The sequence below is a fragment of the Macrotis lagotis genome, chromosome 3, assembly GCF_037893015.1.
Source record: "Macrotis lagotis isolate mMagLag1 chromosome 3, bilby.v1.9.chrom.fasta, whole genome shotgun sequence".
NCBI lineage: Eukaryota > Metazoa > Chordata > Mammalia > Peramelemorphia > Peramelidae > Macrotis > Macrotis lagotis.
Genome location: NC_133660.1, coordinates 240,376,229 through 240,402,996, shown reverse-complemented (window position 1 = coordinate 240,402,996; position 26,768 = coordinate 240,376,229). Strand labels below are relative to the sequence as shown.

At 37.8% G+C, this 26,768-nt stretch overlaps 1 protein-coding gene across 2 annotated transcripts in view; it reads left to right on the top strand.

Annotated features, from left to right (window-relative positions):
- The window catches only part of GALNT18 (polypeptide N-acetylgalactosaminyltransferase 18), a 452,134-nt gene that overhangs the window by 306,166 nt on the left and 119,200 nt on the right, over positions 1-26,768 (top strand). For both annotated transcript variants that reach the window (XM_074230318.1, XM_074230319.1), the window contains one exon: positions 4,091-4,205. In XM_074230318.1, coding sequence (XP_074086419.1) covers positions 4,091-4,205 — 115 coding nt within the window. The remainder of the gene's footprint in view (positions 1-4,090; positions 4,206-26,768) is intronic.

Sequence of the window (26,768 nt, the reverse complement as noted above, 5' to 3'; positions counted from 1 at the left end):
TTCTCCAATCCATTTTCCAAATGAGGAAAATAAGGCAAACAAGGTTAAGTGATTTGCAAAGGGTCACACAGCTAATAGGTGTCTGAGGTTAGATTTGACCTCAGTAGGATGAGCCTTCCTGACTTCAGATCTGGCATTCTATCCATAGTACCCCCTCACTGTCAGAAATAATAACAATGAGATGTGATTAAGCAAAATAAATCAGCCTATTATTCATATAAAATAATCTGTACCTCATTTCACACCTATAGTTCAAGACTTCTGTTTAGATAAGAGGTGTATTGCTAATAAGTCTCTGAAATCATCAGTGATCCAAAGACATGCGTTGTTGTTTTCTTCCACAATATTACAGTCCTCATGAACATTCTTCCCCCCTTTCTTCATGCTTAGCTCTGTATCAGTTAATTCAAAACTTCCTGGGCTTTTTTGAATTGTTCTCATTTGTCATTTTTATGATACAGTAATATTCCATACTTCCATATGCCATAATTTGTTCAGCTACTCAAAAATCAATGCTGCCATCTTTTTCCGGAGAAATCTTCTAGCAGCAGATATCCCCTGGGCCAGGGGATGTCCAATAATAGCATCTCCTCATTGAGTTTCAAAAACATTTGTATGCGAGAGATTGATACTTTCTGCTCCTCTTCTTTTTTTTCTCCCTTCTCTCATCAGATCCCTTAGCCATAGATTGATAAAACACCAGGCAAGAGTCAGAAATGAATAGCAGTATTCAGTAGAATGATTTGGAACCATTTTAGCAAGCTTATGATCTCTGAAAGGCAGAAGTCTCCATTTCCTCCCAGCTGGATCATTCTACTACAGAGAAACACTGAATGTTTCTAGCAGCCCTCTCCTAACACCCTGCCCTCTTTAATTAACACCCTATTGTGTCCAGGTTTTCCTACATGAACACGGTGACAAAGAGGATATTTTTCTTTATTGCATGTTTGTAGGAAAATTGACAGTGGAGCAAGGACTAGTTCTGCAATATGCTTTAAGGAGGGACACAAGATTGTTTTGCTGTCATATCCTCTTGGGGCTCTCTTGCCTCAGAGAAGGGGATCATTAATGATTCTTTCCCCAGGGGTACACTTCACCTATGATTATTGCTAGCTTGTCTCAATGATCAAGATAATTAGGTGGGGGGCCATGTGATAAAATACTTCAATGCCATTATTTGCTCTCTCATTTATTCTGACTGCTCCATCTGTGTATGAAACCTGTTGCTCAACAAGATCCTTAAACCCAACAAGTAACCTCCCCAAAGTAGGGGAGTGGAGGATAGTCTTCCCTCCAATAATTCTAATATTATGAGAGATTGGGGGGACCTGCAGAGTAATAATCTCTGCTAAGAGTCTACAGAGGCAGTAGATCAGTGGTTGCTGTTCCTCAAAATTGAGCTGTTCAGACACTCAGCCAATAAGTATTTATTAAATGCTTCCCATGTGCCAGACATTATGTTAAACATTTAGGATACAAATAAAAGAAAAATCAGTCCCTGCCTTCAAAGGATTTGCAATCTAATAAATCAAGCAAGTCATTCCAGTCTCCTTTCTGTATCTCCATTATCTAACACTATGCCTTATATGAAAAAGATGCTTAATAAATGTTTATTGAATTGAATCAGAAAGTTCTTTCTTATGTTGAACGAAAATTTGATTCCCAGTTTCTGACCATTGCTTATGATTATACTCCTACACAGAACAAGTCTAATTTCTCTTTTTACACTTACTATTTCATATATTTGAAGATATTAAGCAGGAGTTATGGCAATTGATTGTGATGAAGGACTTTTATTTTCCATGATTTAATTATTCTATTTCTCTTGGTGAAATCTAAGATTGGCCATATTGGCTCTGTTGGTTCATAGTAAACTTGTGATCAAATAAAATTTCCAGATCTTTTATAAGAACTACTTTTGAAACATATATTTTCAATTCCTTTGCTCACATTTGTCCAGCTTGTCATTTATTTGATGTATTTGATGGTTTGGGGTGTGTGTGTGTGTGTGTGTGTGTGTGTGTGTGTGTGTGTGTGATAGAGGAGGGTGACAAATGTAGGATGACATTCAACCTTACTAAGGTCCATCTTTTTGCCTTCATTTCAATGTTCCAGTCTGTCAAAATGATTTTCAATCTTCATAGTTTCAGCTGTGGTATGAAATCTCCCTCCCAGCTGTGGTATGAAATCTCCCTCCCAACTTTGTGTCAGCTCTGAATTTGCGAAGTATGTCGTCACCCAAGTCACTCTTTAAAACATTGAAAATGTTGAATGGATCAGTACCAAGGACAGAGCCATATAGCACTTGACTTGAGACAGCCTCCAGGTTAGAGAGGGAATCATGATTCAGGAAAAAAGATCATGGAATGTTAGGGCTAGAAGGAACTTAAGAGTTAATTAAGTCTATCTCCTTCATTTTTTAGCAGAGAAAGCTGATGTCCAGAGAGGAGAGGTTATTTGCCCAAGGATGTGAGTTAATGACAGAGAAAAGCCTAGGACCCAGATCTTTCTAATTTTACTGTGCCACCTTGCTGTTAATGAAAATTGCCATGTTCAACCAGTTTCTGCTGTATCTCACTCTACTGCCACTCAATCCACCATGCTATCAAGGAAGTTTGTCAAATGCTTTTCTGAGATAAAGATGCATCATGCCTATGGCATTTCCTAATCTGCCAACCTGGTAACCCTGCCCCAAATGAAAATGGTATATTCCTGTGAAAAACAATCTAGAAACATAACCTAAAGCTAAACAGAAATAATGTTTACATTATTCACATCAAAGCAGAATTTGGCCTGATTTTGTATTGTCAGCATCAGGTTGGGAGTGATTCTAGAGCAAGTCTGTCTGTGAGGACTAAGACACAGTGTATGACTGAGCCAAAAGTAACAGCTGGAATGTCATATAAGATGGGTCATCTCTGGAGCTTTATCAGAGCTGTTACTTTGAATTTTAAGGGCAAAGCCAAGGTCAGTGACCAGTGAATTTTAGAGCCCTTCATTGAAGAGGGGATTTCTTAGTCTAAAGCACTACTCTTGGAGTCAGGAAGACCTGAGTTCAAATCTGGCCTCAGGCACTTAACAATTTCCTAGCATTGTGACTTTGGGCAAGTCATAGACCATTGCTTTGCCAAAAAAAAAAAAAAATGTATAAAGCACCATCCTTGGCGTTAGGAAGACTTGAGTCCAAATCCTCCTTCAGACACTCCTATGTGACTCTGGGCAAATCCCTTCACTTCTCTCAAACTCATTTTCCACTTCCATAAAATAAGGATTATAAGAGTATTTAACCTCAGGATGGTGGTAAGGATAGAGATAATATATTCAAGGTGCGTTGTAAACCCTGAACTGCTACACAAAGGATATTGTTGTTGTTATTGCTACTATTTGATTCTTAAGGAATTATAAATTATTTGTCTTATAACAATCTCTTGAGATCAGTAGCAGAAATATTTTAGCCATGTTTATAAATAATGAAACTGAGGCAGAAAGGTAAAATTATTTTCCCATAATTATTGGTATCAGAGACAGATAGGAACCCATGTGCTATAATTGCAGATATATTGGTCTTTCCACTGTACTAAATTGCTTCTAGAGCATCTGAAGGCCCTTCTAGCTCCAAGATGTTGATTCTATATCTCTTAGTATTAGGGAAAACTGAGGGTCATAAATGAAATTGGGAATCTAATTAGGGAGCTAGGATTGACACTCAAAAATTAAAATCTGGCAGAAGTATGGATGTACCTTGAACACCAAGTGTACAAGGTTAGGCTGGGAATTAAAAATTTTAGTTAGACAATGAAACAAGCACAAAATGTGGCTCACATTATGACCAAGGAATATTTTAGGCTCTAAAGGGAGTTAGCAAGTTGGTACAATGTCACAACCAGAGATTCCTAGGATTCTACCTTCTTCCTAAGTATTGAGAAGCTATCTTTATGTTCATGAAATAAGAGACTGGCACCAGTGGGCTGTCCACTAGATTGTCTAGGGTTTGGCAAACTATCCCTTCAGTGGTACCTTGCAATTCTTTGTTCCACAGGAGTTCATGAAGGGTAATCTGATAATGTTTCCATTTCTATCCTGCCTACAGGAGCCCAGCCCTCATTGGCTGCTTTATTGTGGACAGGCAATATTTCCAGGAGATCGGCTTATTGGATGAAGGAATGGAGGTCTATGGAGGAGAAAATGTGGAACTGGGGATCAGGGTGAGTTGGTTTCTAGGGAGTAAGAACCTAAGAAAGAACATGGAGAAATGGAGAAATGGAGCAGAGTTGTCCTGTGGGCAAAAAGACTGCATATGAAGGATCATCATAATCTCACCCAGGGTTGCTGATGCCTAGCAGGTACAGGGGGTATTTTGGGGTAACATGCCAATGGATGGCATAATCTAATGACCCATTCTTAATAGAAGGATGCAGTAGCAGCAGCCTGCATACCGGCTGAGCAAGGAAAGATCCTCCTGACACCTGGACTCATTTAAAAGGATGGAAATTGCTTTGGAGGCAGCTGGAATGCACAGGATTATTGGGGAGCTAATATATTCATAGAGTATGGTGCCTGCATAATCACCCTCATTTTCCCCTGCTCTCTCAGCCCTGGTCATTTATTCACCATTTGCCAATCTCGGTATCTCATTCTATCTCCGCTTCTAGAAAAAAATGTTCACCCCAAACATAATATTGTCCTATTGAAGTGGCTGGCAGGGATTGGTGGTACAGGCAGGAGGTGCCTCCTATTGCCCATGTGAAATGGGTAGAAATGGCCGGGTTTGTATCAGGGAATTAGATTTGTGAACTCTGCTACCATCAGGTGTGTGAGTCAATCATGATAAACTAGAGTGCTGTGGCTTTTCAATTCCTTGAATATAAACCTTCTCTGGTCTATAGGCCAGTATGCAAGTTTCTATGTTCATGGTAAAATATCTGAAGATAATTTAGTGCTTGGGGTTTAAAGGTGTTATGCTTTGAAAACATAGGATTCTTTTGCTTCTGTTCTCTTCAAATACCTTCTTTCCCACTTGTCTGAGATAAAATGTTATTACAGCTGTAGATAGGATGGATGCCTCTCACCCACACTGCCCAAGAACAAGCTGATGATGGAGCTAATAAGAGAGGGGAGAGTTTGACTTCTCAGTCCTATTCTGGAGGGATACCCCAACTGAGAGTGAGAGAAGCTACAGCTCATTGGCACTTTCCCCCTCAGAAAGTGTCAAAAAATCTAGAATTGTCTTTGAGTTTTTGAATCACCTGAAACTGTTTCCTCAGATGATTTCTCTCTAATTTACTTAGTTTCTTCATATGTCCAATGGTCATAATGATAACTCTAATGCATCATTATGAGGTTTGAATGTGAAAACGAAAACCCTTTGTAAAGTATAAATTCTCCACATGTAAGAGATTACAATAACATTTTACTTAGTCTATTGTCAATTAACCTCCAACCTCCATTTCCTCCCTTCTTCCCACATAGAACTGGAATCCAGTTCAAAATTAGAAAGGTAGCAAAAAGTTTGTGTACTTCTTAGCACATAAAACAGATGTCTGAGAGTCCATGTACTTTACTCTAAGGACCACCTTCAGGTCTCTACATATAAACATCCTGTCTCTTTTTATGTACAGTACTGACAGCACTGGTTATCTGTGTTCCCAGCACTCAACACATTAGAAGAAGCAAGCTAAAAACAGGGAAAAGGAATGCTTACAGATAGGCTCACCAATGGTGGTGAGGAAGTCTCAGTGGACGAACCTGACAAAGGAGGAGACAGGAAAACTATGAAAATCAGGTGTAAAGTCCACGGGATCAACTTTTTAAAACTCAGTCCTGTGTTACATAGCACAAGACAGGAATGTATATTCATAATTATGACCTTGAATCATCAGGAAAAGGTTAAATTTTGTTCTCATTCCCTGGTTTAAAAAAGTGAAGAATTGTGTAATGTTTCCATCTCAAGTGTTTGATGTAAAACAGTTAGATTGGTTAAAGGCATAACTCCTGAATTTCTAAAACAGAATAGGAAGGCAGACATAGAATATCACCTTTATTGTGCTTCATCACACTAATGAATCTAGGCTGCAACAGGAATATACCTTAGGTTTATGGCATCAAATTGGAAGATTATCCTGTATATCCACTAAGGGACTCCTAAGGCTAAGTACTATTACAGCCATGATACTGGGCAAATAATCTGGGATAACCCCTGGGCTTGTATTCTTTTTTTTTTTTGCCATGACATAATATTGTTTTTAATTATATAAAATAATTAAAATTACAAAGAAAGCTAATTATATTGTAATAAAGATGTGATATTATTCCTATCCAAGTTACCAACTCTGAAATATATCCACAGACCCCAGGTTAAGAACTCCTGCTATAGAGTTTAACTTGAATGCCACCCACTATAAGAGGTCTTTATCAATTCCAAAGTAAGTAGGGATTATTTTATTCTTTAATCACAAGAGATATCCCAGACATGCAGAGAACTATCCTCAGAGATCAGGGGAGTTCCATCTCAGCATATCTTGGGTTGAGGGGAAAAATGAGGACTAACAATGACTCTCCTCTCTTGCCCTACCAACCCCAACCCTGCTTTAGTCTCACTTTTATATTTGGATTCCTGGTCCCTAACATAGTATCTGGCATATGGTAGGTACGTAATATATATTTGCTGATAGACTAACCACTCTGTTGTTTTCTGTTCCTCTTAAAATTTTTGTTTTTGTTCAATAGTTTTTTTTTAATTTTGTTTTTCCCTGGTTACATGCAAAAACAAGTTTCAACATTATCTTTTAAAATCTTGAGTTTCAAACTCTCTCCCTCCCACTCCACTCCCCCTCATTGAAAAAAAAAAGCAAGTTATTTGATATAGGTTAGATATAGGTAGTCATGAAAAACATTACCACAATAATCATGTTATAAGAGTAAGTATAACCTCCATACAAAAAGAGAAACTTCAAGAAAAATATAGTAAAAATAAAGTATAACTCAGTCTGTATTCAGACACTATCATCTGTGTCTTGAGGATGAATAGTATTCCTTATCATAACTGCTTCAGAGTTGTCACAGTATTGCTGAGAAAAGGTAGGTCATTCTCAACTGATCATTCTACAGTATTGCTGTGAATTTGTATATAGTACATTTCTCATTGCATCTGCTCTTGTTTTTTTTTTAATTGAGGGTATACTGTTCATCATTTCTCATAGCAGAATAGCATTTCATCATAATCACATAACACTTTATTTAGCCATTCCTCGATTTCCAGTTCCTAGCCAGCAGAAAAGAACTGCTATAAAAATCCTTATATGTATAGGTCCTTTTCCTTCCTCTTTTTCATCTCTTCTAGAATATAGACATAGTAGTGGCACTACTAGGTCAGGGAGTATTCATGGTTTTATAGACCTTTGGACATAGTGCCAAATTGCTCTACAGAATGGTTGAATCATTCTCCTCCAACTATTCATTAATGTCTCTTTTCCCCTACAACCCCTCCAACATTTATCATTTTCTCTTTCTGCATTATTAGTGAATCCAGTAAGTATAAGAATTGTTCAGAATTGTTCCAACTGCATTTCTCTTATCAATAGTGAGTTAAAATGTTTTTAAAAATTATTTAAATGGCATTGATAACCTCATATCTTTTTTATTATTTATCAGTTGAGGAATAGCTCTTATTTTTTATAAATTTGACTCAATTCTCTCTGAGAGGTCTTTATCAGAGAAACTTGTTTCAATATTTTTTCCCATTGTTACCCTACCATATTTCCCTCCATCCTATTTCCCCATCCCCATTTATTCTATTCTCTCTCTTCTTTCATCCTGTCCCTCCTCAAAAGTATTTTGAATCTGACTACCCCCTCCCACAATCTTCCTTCCCTTCAATCAACTCCCCCCCTTTCTCTCATATTTTCCCCTCCTTTTCCATTTGGTTAATTCTGTTTCTTAAGGAAATAATCCAAATGCAGTTACAATGATCTACTTTTTAGAGCTACAGTTTCTAGGATGAATGGCAGCATGAGTCATCGGATAGAGGAAAATGTTTGGACATAGGAAGAGCCTTGGTTCAAGTCCTGCCTCTGACATAAATTGAGACAGTCATTCAAGGAATATTTTATCAAATGCATACTATGAGCCAATCACTGTGTTAAGGATTGGGAATGCAGATTCAAGGAGAAAGGACAGCTCCTGCCTTCAAGTTTACATTCTAATGGTGGAAAAGAAACTAACAAGTAGGTGGGGAAAATGAAGGTACCTGTACATGCCACAAATATGGTAAAGAAGTCTGGCAGGCAGTCTGGGGAAAAATCAATACTTGACTTGGACATTTTTTCTTAAATAGAGAAGCCATATGATCATATTTAACCTCACAGGCAACTCTCTAATATTCTGAATTCCTTATTACTTACTCATCTATATGGACAAATGGAGAGTTTATATTATTCTCTATTAATGAAATTTCAGATTTAGAACTCCTCTTCCACCCCCTCTACCCCAAAGTACCTAGAATAAATTTCACTCTAAACTTCTCCCAGCTGATGACGAGGGTTTTGCAACCCAGGCCCCATCTCTCTATTGTTGTCTTTCAGTCATGTCTAACCCTTTATGACCCAATCTTGGGTTTCTTGGCAAAGCAACTGGAGTGATTTGCCATTTTCTTCTCCAATCTTCCCATTTTCCTTTAGTGCCTTTATTTTCAGAAACTCCAAGCTTAGCCCTGCTTTTGTCCTTGTGCCAAATTGTATGGTTAGAGGGAAATGGAAAAGGGCATTCTGCAGAGTTTGCTGGGATGTACAGATTGCTGAGCAGAATTTAATACCATTGAATTGGGTGCCATAATGTGTGTCCTTCATTCTCAAAGAAGACCATGACATCAGAGAGGTGATGCCATGACAAGCATGTGGAATTGAATTTGAGTGAGGGGTCACTGTGCTAAGTCATCAGTCTTACTTTCTTCTCCAGAGTCAACTGGAGTTCAGATATGAATCAGGATGACTGGAGATGGCCCTGGATATGAGGGAATCAGGGTTAAGTAACTTGCCCAAAGTCACACAGCTAGGTAGTATCAAGTGTCTGAGGTCAGATTTGGACTCCCATCTTCCTGACTCCAAGTTCAGTGCTCTACCCACTGCACCACCTAACTATCCACAGTTGGTAGTTATATAAATCTTGAAATAATGCCATTAGCTTCCTTTTCTATGTCTACATGATCATAGTGGAAAAAGTGCTGGGTTTGGAGTCAGAGGACCTGGGTTCAAATCCAAGCTGTACTACATCATATCAATGTGACAGTGGACAGAGTATGTAATCTAAATTCCTTCATCTATTAAATGGAGGAGTTGGACTAGATGTCCTCCAGCATTCCTTCTTGGTCTGAGGCTATAACTCCAAGAATCTAATGAATAATGCTAATGATATAAAACAATAGCAACAACAAGAGGAAGAATTCAAGATTTATATTTAAGTCATACTGCACTCATTGCAGTGTTAGGTGAAGCGCATACAAATAGGATTAAGACAGCCTTTGTTCCCAGGAATTCATAATTCTATAGGGACCAAGAATCATGGATTTAGATTTGGAAGAGATCTGAAGGACTGTCATGTCCAATCCCCTCATTTACAGAGGAGTAAACTAGGACTCTGGTTCAGTGGCTTGACAAAGTTCACACAATTAATCAGTCAGAGGCACTTTTTTGTTTTCAGGTCTTCTTGACTAAAAAGTCCAGTCCTTTCTCCACTGTGCTACCTAGCTACATGAAGCATGTCCATGAAGAACTATGATAGAAAATACCATCTAAGTATATAAGAAAGAGGCATTGCCATTACTTCCAACTATGGCAATGAGATTGACTTATGGAGGGAAAATTTGATCAGGACCCTAAAGGATGGTGGAATTTCAACAGCTGGAGCTAGGAAGGAGGATATTCCAGAGAAGATGATTATAATGATTAATTAGCACAGTGTCTGGTACATTGTAAATATCTAATAAATATTTATTAATTAATGATGATGTTGATAACATTTTAGCACTTCAAAAAATTAATGCTTTTTATTAGTAATGGATATCTTACTCTTTGTTGTTCAATCATCTAATTTTTCATTACCCCATTTGGGTTTTTCTTGGCAAAAGTTCTAGAGTGATTGCCATTTCCTTCTCTAGATCATTTCACAAATGAAGAAAGTGAGGGAAACAGGGTTTAATTATTTGTCTAGGATTACACAGCTAGTAAGTGTCTAAAACCAGATTTGAACTCATGAAAATGAGTCTTCAAATTCTGAGCCTAGCATACTATCCACCCTTTACCCCTGGAAATCACAACTCCTATGGTCTTAGTTTTTATGACAAACAGTATCATTAACTGGTAGCATATCTTCAGGGAATAACACTTTATAAAACTAGCTAGGTGGAGTCTTAGTAATAAGAAAAATGGTTGGTCTTCACCTTTGTGGTATAAAATCCTTCAGTTTCATAGTATTTTCCAAGGTTGTGCTCCATTGTCATGGTCTCCCAGAAGTCAGGAGTATCTTCAGAATCATGATGAAGGCCCTCAGTAGGATGATAGTAGAGAATGATTATAAAAATAGTAATCATCTATTATATTTATATAATATTTTATAAGTTCATTGTTTTCACATGTGTAACTTCAGTTCCTCAAGTATATGAGATACTCCTTATATGCATGAGTTAATAACATTATTCCCATTTTACAGATGAAGATACTGAGGCCCAGAGAGATGAAATGCAGATTTATGTTACCAAATTACAGACCTGGTTAATGATTGGAACTCAAAAATCCCAAACCTCCTCTCAACCCAAGATTTTTAATCCAAATACTTTGTCACATCTGAGTACACTTTCCATTTATAGCAAATGCCTTCTGTTTCTACTATAGTCAGTCCTGTCAAACTGAACAGCCTTAATTCAAGAAGGCACGCCACTGGTCATAAAACCCTGGTCCAACCAAGTGAGAAAGGGTTTATGAAATGCGATGATAGGGAAAAAATGGTTCAGAACATTAACTCTTTTAATGGAAGATCAATATCATCTTGGATGTAGGACAGAATTTGTGATCCAGAAAGGGCAAGGCAGACATTACTGCTATTTTGTGTTCAGATTTGACTACCTTCCTTAGTTTTACTGAGGCCACCAAGACAATGGTTCCTTGGTGTTTCAGTGGTGCCCATGACTAGATTTGCTGTTGAACCACTCTGGGATAGGAATGGTGGCAGAAAGTCACTGATGATGGGATATAAATATAAATCAAATCTAGCTCTTATGGTTGATGACCATTTGAGTAATTGACTTTTGGTCAAGGATTTGGGTTCTCTGTGGGTCAAAATTTCGAGAGGACCTAATTATCTCCACCTTTGATTTCTTTGTTTATTTTTCTAGATTATAAATAATAATTCATTTTCTCTCCAATTATATGTGAAGACAATTTTTACCATTCATTTTAAAATTTTGAGTTCTAGTGCTTTTGGTTTTGAAATCAGTATTTCTTAAGAAAAACGATGCATGAATAGAACTCTAGCCAACCTTATTTTAAAATGATAATCTATGTGCCCTCATCATTAGAAGGTTGACTACAAGGTGATATATTTTTTTCAGTCACAAACCTTCATGGTCTCTCATTAAGAAACAAAGGAATTGGGAACTTCTATGGATGAGAGAACATCCATCCTGAGTAAATTATCAATCCTTGAAAAACCTTAACTTACATAAGTTAAAATATAATTTCTTTGCCATGTCAACTTTTAGCTTCATTAAGATTCTTTATGAAAGTAAATGTTATCACACTAAAAAAATAAGAGCAGTTGAGCTTTATGGAATGTGAAGGCAGCACTTATAGGCAACAACCATGAACTGGGTACTGGCCTCTGGCAACATATAATGTCAAAGAGAAACTTGTCTGAAATGGTGCATTCCACTGCTATCACAGGAAGGAAACATAAAAGAAATAGATGATATCTGATACAGAGGATGACTCTGGGCTCCTTTTGTTTCTGGTGGCTTTCCCTGCACGAGGTCATGTGTTCTGAGCTATGCCACAAAGAGTTGGCAGAATTGATTTTGGGTCACAGATCAATAACAGCTATGTTCCTTAAAAGATTTGGCTTTGTTTAGATAGTTCTTGAGATGCCTTGCAACTCTTAGGTTTTGTAATTCTTTGGCCATTATCTGGGATTTGTGGTCTTTGTAATAAAGTTGCAGAAAACTAAGAAAATATGGTGGTTGGTTACCATTGAGAAATTCTGCTATATGTATGAGAGGTGGGTGGTGGGCAGTAGATGCCACATTAAAAGATATAATTGGTGACAGTCACACCATCCTTAGCTCTTTTCTTTACTCTCTCACTCTACTATTCCAGAGAAAACAAACTGGTGACATAATGGATAGAGTGTTGGACCTGAAGACAAGAAAGATTCAAGTTCAAATTTGATCTCAGATATTTGCAAGTTGTATGACCCTGGGAAGGTCACTTAATCTTTGCTGTTTCAGCTTCCTCCACTATAAAATGGGGTTCAAGCAAGATAATATTATAATATTTTTTCCTAAAAAGCACTTAACACAATGCCAGACAATGCTATATAAATGCATATTTCCTTTCTTCTCTTCCTTCCTGTCACATAATGAGACAGTCACTTAGTTATTTGAAATGAAGGTAGTATATGTTTTGATTTGTAAATGAGCCAGCTCCCTCTGACTAGCCTACATCCTATTCCTCTTCCAAATGCTCTTTTCTGATTCTTTCTGGCATGTACACACACACAGACACAGACACGGACACACACACACACACACACACACACACACACACACACAAACAAACACACATTTCAGTGACAATTTAGAAGATTTGACTTGGGATATACATAAAAGCATTACCAAAAATATTTACTATCTAAGGTCCCAATGTTATTACCTCCCCCAATAATATTTCCATAGGATTTGACAAAGCAATTAAAAAAAAAATCTCTAAGGTTAGGAACTGATTTTTTAAGGCTAATTTCTCACAGATCCTGCTTTCTCTCTTATTCTCTTTCCCCTCTCCCCATTCCCTTGTTGATTTGAATATATTTCTAAATTAAATTCTATATGTATATGTTTTCTTTATTGACTAATTTAGATGAAAATGAGGTTCAAGTGATGGCTCTTCCTCCATCCCTTTTTCTTCTGTATTGATTTATATTTGTGCACTCAGATTATATGAGGTACACATACCTTTTCTTCTTTTTATTCCATGGTGACCCTTTTGTCCCTCCCTGTTCTTTTTCTTTAAAATCATAAAAACATGTGACAAAACAACTCGGGAAACTCTGACTCTCTTCATGACCCCTGTGACTTTAGATTTCTGAAGAGATACATCCTATTTAGAATGCAGATACTTCATCCTCATAAAACCCCTTCCACTTACTCTTTTTTATTTTCCTTTCTGTTTCTTGAATGTTCTAGTCTTTTCATCAGTAATGCTTAGAAGTTCTCTACTTCATTACAAATCCATTTTTTCCCTGTGGAATTATTCACTATTTTGTTGAACAAATTATTCTTGTGGTAAGACTACATCTGCACCTAGGCATTCAGTGCTATTTGCTAAATCTTTTGTGATCCTGATTGTTCCATAGTACTTGAACTCTTTCTCTCTCACTACTTATAGCATTTTTTTTATTTGACCTGGAAGCTCTGCATTTTGGCTATGACATTCCTGGGAGCTTTTATTTTAGGGTTTCCTTCAGGAAATAATCGGATTCTTTCTAGATTCACCTTGGTCTCTTGTTTTAATATATGTAGATTGTTTACTTTCATAGTTTCATATAATATGATATACAGGTTCCTTTTATAGGTTTTTATTTTCAAGTATTACAATATTTTTTAAATTATTTCTCCTTGGGTTTTTTTACTCTTTTTTCTAACCTTTCATTTTCTTTAACATTTCTTTTTATTCATGAGGTTTATGCATAAGTACAGAGAATATATGTAACAAAACAAAACAAACTAAAGATCTTAAAGTAAATTTAAACTCAGAGGTCACTGAAATTTCATAGCATCATATCCATGAGGAGAGTAAGCCTTTGGGAAAGTATATCTCATTAAAAAGAAAATGGAAACAATGGGGGGAGAATGGTGGATTTAATTTGGATGAAAATCAGTTGAGATGGAAAACAAAGTGCTGTTACCATGAGTATACTACAGCTCTCCTGTACAAAAAGAAACTCTAGCTCACAATATTGGAAAATAGACTACAAACCCAGCCCTAATATTTGATCTAACAGTAGACAACAATTATCTATACATCTACTGGAGTTCTCTTGCTATTGAAAGATGAGGAACTATTAATTTCTTGATTTATCACAGCTTGCTAATAATTTTAACTCTCAAAGGTTAGCAGAATCCAAAAAGGGAAATTCTATTCTGGATCTCATCAGTAAAAGTAATTAGTTGCTGGGTAGAAGTTATGTGAACCTTGGAGTGAGGTTACTATTCTATCTTAGAATTTTTAATAGAAAGGGAGAAGAAAGTTAGGTAACCTAATATGTAACCTAAATTTTTTGAGGTTCAGAGAAAGAATAGATAGAAGGACTTGAAAAAGTTGACAGGGGAAGTCAGTCCAAGAGTCATCGGATACTTTCAAGAAATAAATTGTGATGATTCATAGAGAAAAAAAATCTGGTGGAAGAAAAAATCTGAGAAGATTTTGGATATTCAGGGCATTTATGGAATAGCTTGAACTTTAAAGACCATGTAAAGAAGAAGGAAGCAAGGTAAATTTTTGTAGACCAGGTCTAAACCAGTTTTGGCATTCCATTTTCAGAATTGGAAAAAAACGGAAACTTACAGTACATCTAACAGTTAGCAAAGGAAAGTTTACTTATCATACTTAATTCAGAAAAGGATACTAATGATTATCAATGTAGGCACAAAATGGAATAATTATAATTAAATAGAGTTCTGAGTTTAGAGTCAGGAAGAACTGGGTTTAATCCTACCTTAGAAACTGGTTGTATGACTATTGGAAAACAACTTAACCACTCTTGGCCTCAGTGTCCTCATCTGTAAAATGCAGATAATAGTAGCACCTACTTCATAGACTTGTAAAAAAATCAAAGGAGGTTTTATGTATATATATATATATATATATATATATGAAAGAAATATATATAAATATATATATTACTTTGCAAACCCAAAACATGCTGTTATTATTAATTGCTAGTTATGACAGCATATTTTACATGAGTAGCAGTTTCTTTGTTGGCTGGGCTGGCATACTATCCAGACAAAGCCACTGCTACTTCCTTAAGGGATGAATTATGTGCTTAGGCTACTGGGAAACTACATTAGTTGTTCAAGCTAAAGACTAAAGTCTTTTGAACCAATTATGTCTCAAGGATGATTTAAATACATTTTAATGAAAAGCTAACTGAACCTAAATGAGAGACTTTGTGACTACCATAGAGGTAATTTAGGAGAATAAATACAAAGAAGTGACATGCTCCTGGAAAAATGATGTCAGGGATACTAAAACTTAGAATGAGCTGAAGAAGCAATGAAAAACAAACCTATTGTATAAAAGGAAAGATCAAAGAAAAGACCCTCATTGTGGAGGATGAGATGATGAAAACAGAAGATGGAAAGCAAGCAGAGCTGTTCAGTCATTCTTTTATTTCTATTTTCCACTGAGAAAGAGAATAACCTTTAGACTAGAAAGGACAGAACAAAAATTCATAAAAAGGTGTTACTATACAAAATAAATAAGGTAATGGCGAACCAGCACTGAGCTGCCCCTTATAAGGTCAAATCGCTAACATGAGATGAACTAAAATCTTGGTCCTAAAATAATTGGCAGATTTGCCTGCTGAGTCACAATCAGTTATCTCTGAAACAATGTAGAGAATAAGAGAAGTATAGCAGAACTAAGGAGAGGGAAAGTCTTCTTTTTCTAAGGTGGGGGAGAAAATGGGTTATATAAGCCATTAACCAGCCAACTTTGTTCTTTGGCAAAATTTTAGAAAATGTTATTAAAGGGATGGATGGTTGATGAGTATATTTAAAAGCAGTAATGATCACAAAAAGCTAGCATGGTTTCATTAAAAACAAGAATACTAGATGGAATTCATTTCACTTTTTTTTTGATAGGTTTTCTGGAGTGGTGGAGTAGAGGGAAAGCTATCGATACAGGCAGCTAGATGGCACAATTAATTGAGTGCCAGACCTAGAGTTAGGAAGTCTAAGTTCAAAGCCAGCTTCAGATACTAATTAGCTATGTACCTGGGGCAAGCTGCTTTACTTCTGTCTGCCACAGTCTATAAAATGACGTACTAAAGCATTTACCTCCCAGGATTGCTATGAGGAACAAATGAGATAATAATTGTAAAGTGTTTTGCAAGTCTTAAGGAGCTATATAGACTAGCAATTATTCTATAATTTACCTCGATTTTAACAAAGCCTCTGATGGGCTTTTCTGATGGGCAGATATGAGTTGTATTAAAATACAATTAGGTGGATTCAGAATTTGCTTGATGAATTGATTCAAAGTTTAGTCAATAATGGAGTTTTTTTTTTCGTCAACTCAGAAAATCTCCAATGAGGTGCCCCAGAGATGCATCCTTGGCCCAAGGCCACTTAATACTTTTATCATTGAGTTGCATAAGTGCATACAACATATTTATCAAATTTGCAGACAACACAGAGCTTAGAGCAATAGTTAGTACATTGGAAGATAGGAATCAAAAACACCTTGAAAGGTTTAAACCCTGGGCTAATTCTAATAAGATGAAATTTAATAGGGATAACAGAAATTCTTTTAACCAGGTTCAAAAGAATCATTTTACAAGAATAAGATGGAGGAGGTTAGTCATCAGTTCATCTGAAAGAATCTGTGAGACTTGTAGTGAACTTCCTGATCAAGATTAAGTCAGTATGATATAGTGGTCAAAACTACTAACATGACCTTAGGCTGCATAAAGAGGAGCATAGTGGCCCAGAAAAAGGATGTCAGTTTTCTTCAAGATTCTTCTCTGCTTAGACTATAACTGAAGTGTCACCTCCCATTCTGAGGACAACATTTTAGGAAGCAACTAGGTAACACAGCAGATAGAGGATTAGTTCTAAAATTAGGAAGTTGTTCAGGGGTCTCAGTTGCTTTGGACTCTTCATGATCCCATTTGGGGTTTTTCTGGCAAAGATGCTAAATTGGTTTGCCATTTCCTTCTCCAGCTCATTTCACAGTGGAGGAAACAGGGTTATGTGATTTGCACAGGGTCACACAGCAAGTAAGCATCTGAGGTCAGATTTGAATTGAGGAAGATGAGTCTCCCTGATTCCAAGCATAGTGTTCTATCCACTGTTCCATCTAGCTGCCCCAAAGCTTAGAAAGACCCGAGTTTAAATCCATAATTATATATGAGTTGTGTGATCCTGGGCAAGTCACTTAACTTTTGTCAAATGCAAAGTGGGGATGATAGCATCTTTGTTTTATAGTCATTGTGAGGATCAAATGAGATAATGTGGGTAAAGTGCTTAGCACAGTATCTGGCACATTATAATAAATGATGATTAATAAATATTTATTCTCTGACCTTCCCCATAAGCTGTATACTATCTAGTGGATAATAAGAAAGATGTTGATATAATATGAAGATGGGTTAAACAAATTGGTGATACTCAATATGAGAAGAGAAGACTTTGGGAAAGAGGGATACCACAATAGTGTTCAATATCTGAATAGCCATCATGTAGAAAAGAGGATATATTTTCTGTTTGATCCCTGGAAGCAAAACCAGAATCTATAGAGAGAATTTTCAAAAAATCAAATTTGATTTGATATGAGGGGAAATTCTTTTTTAATTTTTTAAATTTTTTTCATTAGAGATTTTATTTATTTTGAGTTTTACAATTTTTCCCCTAATTTTACCTCCTTCCCCCCACCCCCCACAGAAGGCAATTTGCCAGTCTTTACAAAAGGGGAAATTCTTAATGGTTAGAGCTATCAAATAGTAGGATGACATAACTCAAAAGTATGAGTTCTTTTGGAGAAGAGAATGTTATTAAGCAGAAGATTCTTGTTTCGGATGACTTAGTCTACTTGGTCTTGAACTCTCTCCTAACAGCCAGTTCTGGATCCTGAGTGGGACTTGGGCTCCGCTGGGAGGTGCTGAACAACTATCTTGTCCAGTTCTAGTAGCTGTCCCTGAAGTATTTGGAATTCTGGGGGTCAGTAGCTTATCCCTTCCTGTTCAGGAGGTTCAGACCCATAAATAGCTCTTGGCCACTACCAGGTAATGACTTTCTCCATTGATACTCTTAAAGCTCTCCTCTCTGCTATGTAGCTTGGCTTCCCACATAACAGTAAAACTTCCAACAGAGAAGGTAATGGTCTATTAGGGACCACAGCTTCCAGGTAAAGGTAGATGGTCTGTGCAGATTCCTCTTTCAGTAACTTTAGAAGAGCACTTATAAAGGGCATTTCTGAAACATCATCCCAGCAAGTGTGACGGGAAGAGAGAAGTACAAAATGTAAATGTGCCCATCAAACAGACTTGGAGAAGATTCTCCCTCCCCATTTCCCTTGAGACTAAGAAAATTAAACACTTCAATTTGGATTTCATTCTTAGATTGCCATTAAAGGCTATGCTTCTTCTGGCCAGCTCAAGCATGGTATTGGGGAACTCTTACAATGTCATCAAGAGAGGAGAAAATTCTGTCCTCATTTTCATTTTCTTTCATCCTTAATCTTAAGCTATGCTTTTTTTTATTGCCCATCATCCACAGCTTTGTAATAGGACCTACAAAATACCAGCAGACCAAATCAAACACGGGTTAACCTATTATGGTTTCCTGAGGGCAGAAGTTTCCAAAGAACTCCAAACATGGGCGAATTTAAAATCTTTGAAATAAGGTTAGATCTTTACTTCTTCCCACCCCACAAAATCCTCTCAACACTCAGTCAATAGCAAGACATATTTGAACAGAAAGGTTCTCTGACATTGGAAGACATGTTACTGAGTCTTAGGAGAAAAGATAAGACTAGAAAGATATCAGCATAAAAACAATTTATCAAAATGGTTGAATTAATAGAAAACACCTTAGCCTTTCCAGGGTGCAGCTCATGCCCACTTTAAAGAGCTACTAGAACCAGGGCCTCCTTTGAGAGAGCTGAAGCAGGCTTTGTAATACACAACAATGAGAAGCCAACTGATCATTTTCATTCTTCCTGTTCATCCCACAAGAAATGATAATGCTGAGAAGAATGAAGTGTTGGCCTCCAACAAAGCACCACTGTCTTCTAATTTCATTAGGAACAGGAGGCAAGGAGGAGAGAGACATCAGCAAAGGTTTGAGAAATTAGGGAAAGCTTCACAGAAGAGGATGATCTTAAAAGACGGATAACCTCCTTAATATTGAATTTTAAGGAGACAGGTGGTACAGTAAATAGAGAACTGAACTCAAAATCAGGAAGACTCATCTTCATGAGTTTCAATTTGGCCTTAGACACCAATTAGCCATGTGACTGGGCAAGTCACTTAGCCCTCTTTGCCTCAGTTCCCCATAAATAAAATAAACTGGAGAAAGAAATAGCAAACCAGAAAGAAATAGCAAACCACTCCAGTATCTTTGCCAAGAACCCCCCCCCCAAAAAAAGGGTCATGAAAAGTCAGATAGGACTGAACAGCAAAAGACACTAAGGGTTCCTGTATTAACAGGTCACATAATAAATACTAAATGGTCACATCCAGGAGAATGCAAGCTTTGTGAGGAACTGTTTAACTTTTTTTACTTGATTTCTTTAATACCTAGCTCATTGTAGGTATTACACATAGACACATACTTGCACATATATACATATTATCTATACACATGTGTGATGGCATGCATATATAAAACTACATATTGTCTATTTTTAAATTTAGTGTTTCAAAGTATGAGATCAGAAAAAAACAGTCTATTTGTCAAACTATGAAAAACCATTTTGAGTTCAAATGATATGTGTGCACACATGCGTGCATGTGTTTGAGTGTGTGTTGGATGGGGGTTACTGAGAAAAAAAGGCAAAAGAGGAACCATGTATAGAGTTGCCTGGAAACCCCTCTCTGGGAAATTAGATTTATGAAAAGGGAAATGGGGAGAAATTGAAGGTTTTTGAGCAGGTGGTGACATGATAAATACAGTATTTAGGGAAGATTATTTTAGTAGCTATAGAGAGAATGAATTGGAAGGCAAAGAGCCTAGAGACAGCCAGTTATCTAAGAGGCTGTTTCATTTAATCCTGGCTTAGGTAATGTGGGGCTGGACTAAAATGATAGCAGTGAGCTTAGAGAAACAGATTCAGGAGACATCATTATAGAAAAATGAACTAGAATCAGTGACTGTTTGAACATGGGAGATGAAAGAAAATGTCAAAGATAATTCCAAGACTTCTAACTCAACCATTTTGAAGAAGTTATGGTTCTATTGACAGGGAAAAGGAGATTAGGAGGGGGAGGAGTTAGTCAAGAGGATATGATTAGTTCAGTTTTAAATCTATTGAGTTTGAGATGATAAGACATTTACAGCAAGTTTAAGTTGTATTTCTGAGGTTCAGGAGAGAAGAGAGGCCTGGAAATAAGAACTGTGATTTATTCTCATAAAGATAATAGTTGAAGCTACAGGAGGGTGTGAATTCTCCAGGAAAGAGAATGTGAGAACAGAAATTCAAGGCCAAGGACTGAGTCTTGAGGAAAACCAGTGGAAGCAGAATGAAGACTCTGCAAGGAAACAGGAGAGGTTAGTGAAGTAGAGGTCAAAGTAGAACAATGAATTATTAAAGACATTAATGGAACAGAATTTTGGGATTGTAATAGAAGGATAAAAAAGAATAAATGACTATATTGGGGGGCACCTAGGTGGCACATTGTATAGAACACCAGCCCTGGAGTCTGCAGGACCTGAGTTCAAATGTGACCCCAGATACAATAATTACCTAGCTGTGTGAACTTGGGCAAGTCACTTAACCCCATTGCCTTGCAAAAACAAAATAACAAAAAACAAGGAATTCATTGGTGGTTTTTGAGGACCAGTTTCAACAGAGTGAAGAAGATAGAAGTCAAATCATAGTTATCCCTGAGAGTGGCTGGAGAAGAAATAGAGATGGGTCATTTATTTGAGAAGGGTGAAAGAAAAGTTAGCAGAATGGTATTTAAAGTGAATACTAGGGTCAAGTAAAGTTGACAACCACTACCACCCCCAACCCCACAACTCTAGGAGACCTGGGAAAAAGGGAAGTCAGAGAAGATACAGATTTTACTGGAAAGGGGGAAGATCTTACTCCATTTTTAAAATGACATTTTTATTTCCCACAAACTTATCCACCTTTCTAGACTAATCAAAATTACTTGCATCAGAAAGGGCTGGAAACTAGCTCTGCCTCTCCCAGGGAATTCTGGTCCAGCTTTAGAAGTAAATCATATTCTCTCTCATCCTCTTACTCAGCTGGCCAGGAAGTTGAGTATGTGCCTTAAAGTAATCCAAGTGTCAGGAAGCCAGAACTTATGATCTGTCAGTTCAAACAACATCAGACACAAACACAGTCAAGGCAATGGAGCCCAGAAGGGGAGGCTGAGGTCACAGCTACCATTGATCCTGGGTCACAGAGTCACCATTGCTCAGTGCTTTGGTATTCTGTTTAGTATTCTATTTAGCATTCTGACCTAAACCTTAGGCATCTTGCAACAAAGAGTGGTTCAGAATACTTCCTCCTGAACATACATAATGTGAAACAAATGGAGAAAGATAGAAAAGTCACCAAGAGTCCTCTATCACCAAGCTCTTCTGTAAACAGGTCTCATTTGGCTCTCTCAGTTCTATTATGCTTTTTCATCCCAGTGTAATGACCATTTGAAAGCATAATGAGTATAGAGAGGATAAGTCCTCTAACTTTTTTACCTTTCCTATAGGCAGCCTCAGAATTAAAGAGACATTGGAGACCACACTAGGATAACTAGGAATAGCTGCTGCCACATTTGTTTCCTCAGACCTATTCCCCTGCCTCCCTGGTTGTGCTAACAGCAGGATACAAATAAGGAGAATGGAATGTGGATTCGAATTTAGGGTTTTCCTGCAATCTATAGAATGACATGGAATTGGGAGGAGTAGCAGGGAAGGTGAATTTTGCAGATGAGGATTTTTTAAAACTTGTATGCAATGATCCCTTCCTCCATTCTTATGGTAGGAAAAAAACTGAGACATTCTCAGGTAAAATAAATTAGTATCTTCAATTATTGACATGATCAGATACTCACAAGTATCTCTGTCCCATGTGTGGATTTCAAATGAAAATTTTCTTTGGCTGGACTGAAGCATCAAGGAGTGATAGCACCACCTGGAGAAGGATCTAAGGTCAATTAGATGGAATAAGTCCTCTGTTACAGATTTATCCACAGGACACAAACAGGAGCTGTCCAGAACAAGGATAAAGCTCAGGGTTTCATTGGTCTTGGAAGCCAGAAAATGGCCCCGAGAAGGGAGCCAGTCAAGCCACAGATCCAGATTTTCCTATTATGAGGTAGTGCCTTAGGCCCCATATGAAATCAGAATAATCAGGTTGGGGCAGTTTTTTCCTAAAGTAAAACAGCCCTTCCCTTATTTTCCTCATTACTTGACTACACTGCCCCCAGACACATGAAACATTCAGCCACATCTCAGATAAATGAATTCTGTCAGGTGTAAAGGAACCCCAGGTGCAGCCATTGGCATATTCAAGTGGATTGTAATGTTGTAATGCTGAATGGTTTCTATTAGCTCGCTCTCTCTCTCTCTCTCTCTCTCTCTCTCTCTCTCTCTCTCTCTCTCCCTCTCCCTCCCTCCCTCCCTCCCTCACCCCCTCTCTCTTTTCCCCGTTCCATCTCTTTCCTCTCCTTTTCCTCCTTTCTCACTCATTCTCTTTTCTTTTCCCTCCTTCCCCTTCCTCCTCATTCTCTCCCTCCACATCTATCTTCCCCGTTCTTTTTCTCCATCTCCCCTCTTAGAGCACCTAATCAGGAAACTTTTAGCCCAGAATGTATTGTTCCCTTACATAGACCCTCCCCCAATTCTAACTTCTTCCTATAAGTATCACTTTTTTCTTGCCCTGATTCCCACTCCATGAAGTTTTCCCTTTGGAAATCTTGGTGGATCACCAGTGACAGCCCAATAGACAGTTCACCTTCTTGGCACGATTTATTTAGTTCAGTACTGTTGTACTGGAATTTTTTGGTACCTCTGGGTAGTGAGGTGGTGCAGTGGATAGAGCACTGACCTTGGAGTCAGGAAGATCAGAGTTTAAATATGACCTCAGACAACTAACACTAACTAGGTCACTGTGTGACCCTGGGCAAGTCACTTAACCTTGATTGCCTCCCATCCAGGGCCATCTCCAGTCTCCTAATTCATTTCTGACCACTGGATCCAGATGACTAGAGGAGAAAGTGAGGCTTGTGACTTAGCACACCCCCCCCGACCCCACTTCAAATCCAGTTATTGTGCTTGTCATGGTATCACCTCCCTGATGTCATGGTCTTCTTTGAGAATGAAGGACAAACATTATTTTGATACTTCTGTGAAATACCATAAAAGAAGCTCAGGTCAAGACACAAAGCTTGGAGCATGTCTCCAGTTGAAGAGGTTGGGAAGCAGGTTTGGGGCAAGGAAGAGTAACCCAGCAGTGGCAGCCTCCTAGTTTAATTAACTTCTTGCTAGCTAGATAATACACTCTTTTGTATTTATGCTGAGGAAGAATTCTATCAGCACTCTTTAAATCTGAGGTGGAGCCCTGCCCATTATGATTTTCTCCTAGGTTTACTTTGTGGTTACTGGCAAGCTTAGGAGATAGGGTTCGGTTTGGAGAAAGTGAGGCAGGGAAAGTGGGAAAGGAGCAAGTGTTCTCTTTCCAGATAACTTGCTTAAGTTGGCCCTTATTATCCAAAGGGATATATATGATAAGGATGTCTCTTTTAATATCCACAGCTTCCCTCCTAACCAACTAGTATAATGCCTTATGTATAGTAAGGAATTAAGAAATGGTTGCTGAATGATTGATTCAGAATGAATAGATTCAGAGCTGGACCAGATATCATCGGTTATCTATCTACTCCAGTGCCCTTATTGTACACACAAAAAAACTAAAGTGCAGAGACATTAAGGATTTAGGCAAGTTTATAGAAGTCATAAGAAGCAAACTCAGATTTTCTGACTCAAAATTCTTGATTTTTCCTGTAGTGCAGTGATCATTCCTGATACCCATGGGAACATTTATGAGAACCAGTGAGGGGCAGACTCAGAATGGGTCCTCATGATAGAAAATGAAAAGAAAGGCTGCCAAGTCTGTAAAGACAGTGAGCTGTCATCATTCTTAGAGTTGTGGTCCTGAGGGAAAACAACTTCAATTTATTATGACATGAACACAATTCATTTAAAAACTCACTGAAGGGTTAAATGACTTGTACATGGTCACATAGTGAATGTCAAAGGAAAGGTTTTAAACCAATGTCACTCCTGATGCTGAGCATCCCTAGAACAAAGAACCCTCATCCCTATCCCTAGGTATTTGTATCATTGGCCATCTATATGGAGCCAATGGACTAGAAAATAGTCATCTTTCTCTTAGGAATAGGTAGACCTGACCTTGGAGACTAAGAAGAAATAGCTTCTTCGTCTTGCCTCCTGCTTGTACTTCATTTTGGATCCATATACCAAGAAGGGTGACTCTTGAATTTTTTAAGGGATTTGTTTTATCCTAGAGAGTTTGCAACATGTACTGATCTTGCAAGATGCATGCCTCTAAAGCAGGGGCAGGGAAGGTCTGGCCCATGGGCAGTGTGCAGTCTGTGAAATCATTTGGTCTGGTGCTGCCTTGGCAACCACAGGCAAGGAGATTTTTAGGAATAAATTAATTAAATGTTTGACCAAATATAGCAGATTAATTTTTAAGTTGGTAATTTTGTCTGGCCTGTGAATGATGTTGTAAATATCCAGACAAAAAAAGTTCCCCACCCTTACTCTAAAGGTTTAGTGGTTAGAGTGCTGGGCATGGAGTCCCAGATAAAATTATTTAAACTGCTGTCTGCCTCAGTTTATTCATCTACCAAAAAAGAAATTATAATAGTATCTCCCAGGGTTATTATGAGTAGGCAAATGAGATAATACTTGTAATATAGTAAGCACTTAATAAATGCTTATTTTCTTTTGTTCCTATTCCTTCCATCCCTGCCTTTGTCTGCATTGAAAACCCACTGACTGGCATCTTTAACTAGTGAAATCCTGCCTCGGGGCAAGAAAATAAACCATATAGCCTTTTGTGCCTCTTGAGGCATTTGCTCTATGAACTTTTACAGAAGGGAGCTGAAAAAAATTACCAAGAACTTTCCTCATTAAAGAAAGGAAGGTGTCAAAGTATCCCATTGACCCTCTATACTCATAGGGCCTTGTGTCAAATACTGTGGTTCAAGATTCAGTGATTCCCAGCCCCCTTTTCTCCAGAAAAGTTGGCATTTTGAAGAGAGTAGCTCAGTGAGACATTGCTACTCTCCTCCCCTCCCATTCTGGTCCACCCCCATCTTTTGGATATAGAAGCTTTCTTTCTTCCTTGGACAGAATGATTATCCCAACATTGCAGCTTTCGCTCTACCCCTCCATGTTTACCAAGTGAAGCCCCAGGAGCCCAGGCCTGCCATTCCCCATTCTTAGACTGTCATTTCTAAGTGATGGTTATTTCCACAAAACAAGCTGCCTTGGGTTGGAAGGGAGAAACTGAAGCTGTGAGCGGTGGCTTTTCAAAGCATGAGTAACACAATTGGGTGTCAGTCACCACACCTGTCAAGTCCTGCTCTCTGTTACAGCTTCTATTTTAGCACCAAACATCAAGGAAAATAACAGAGCCTTCATCCTACCCCACTCCCCAGCTGTTCATATTTCTCCTGATTTCACTCTCAGACCCCTGAGCCTCCCAGGCAGCTTCTGAGACCCTCTAACATTTTCCTATTTGAGAGGAAAAAAATATTCCCTTAGAGGGAAAAGAAAATAAGTTGTAATAGAAAAAGAGGGTAGATTTGATGAAGGGTTCAGCTATTTGGTGTTAGGTCTCACTGTTACGGAGTCTATTTTCCCTGGGGTTCTGTCCTTAAAAAGGGATCTGGGGACTTTATTTTGAACCTAGAACTTTTCCTTTCCATGACTTTAAAAACATCTCCCATCAATGCAGCAAATAATACTGAAGACGTCAGACATAATGATTTTTCTTAGAACTGTCCATTCACAGATCTGATTGCCTTTCTTTCCCTTTCCCTACTTAACTCTCCTGTCAATGCTATTGAATCTTGCTATCCATATCCACACCCTTCTTTCCTTCCCCGCAACTTTCTCTTGTTTCCACAGACTCTAGAAAACATATTTCTATTGTAGATTTACAAGAAACAACTGAATACATGGTAATGCACCAGGTAAAGGACATTGAGTGTACAAATTAGAGAAAACTCCCAAATTCTACACTGTGGCATCCTTAACTTGTAAGCTTGTCTCCAGAACTGTGGATCACATTTAGTCCCTTGGTGTCATAGGTTCATCAATTTAGAGTTGAAATAGACCTTAGAGAGCAAACACAATGGGAAAGAACCTCAAAAGTTATCTAGTCCAGCCAACTCATTTTAATTATAAGGGCCCTGAGGTCCATAGTAATTAAGTGATTTGCTTAATGACACATTCATCATAAATGGCAGACCTAGGATTCAAGCCCAGATCCTCTAATCCTAGCTGACCATATTCCAGAAGC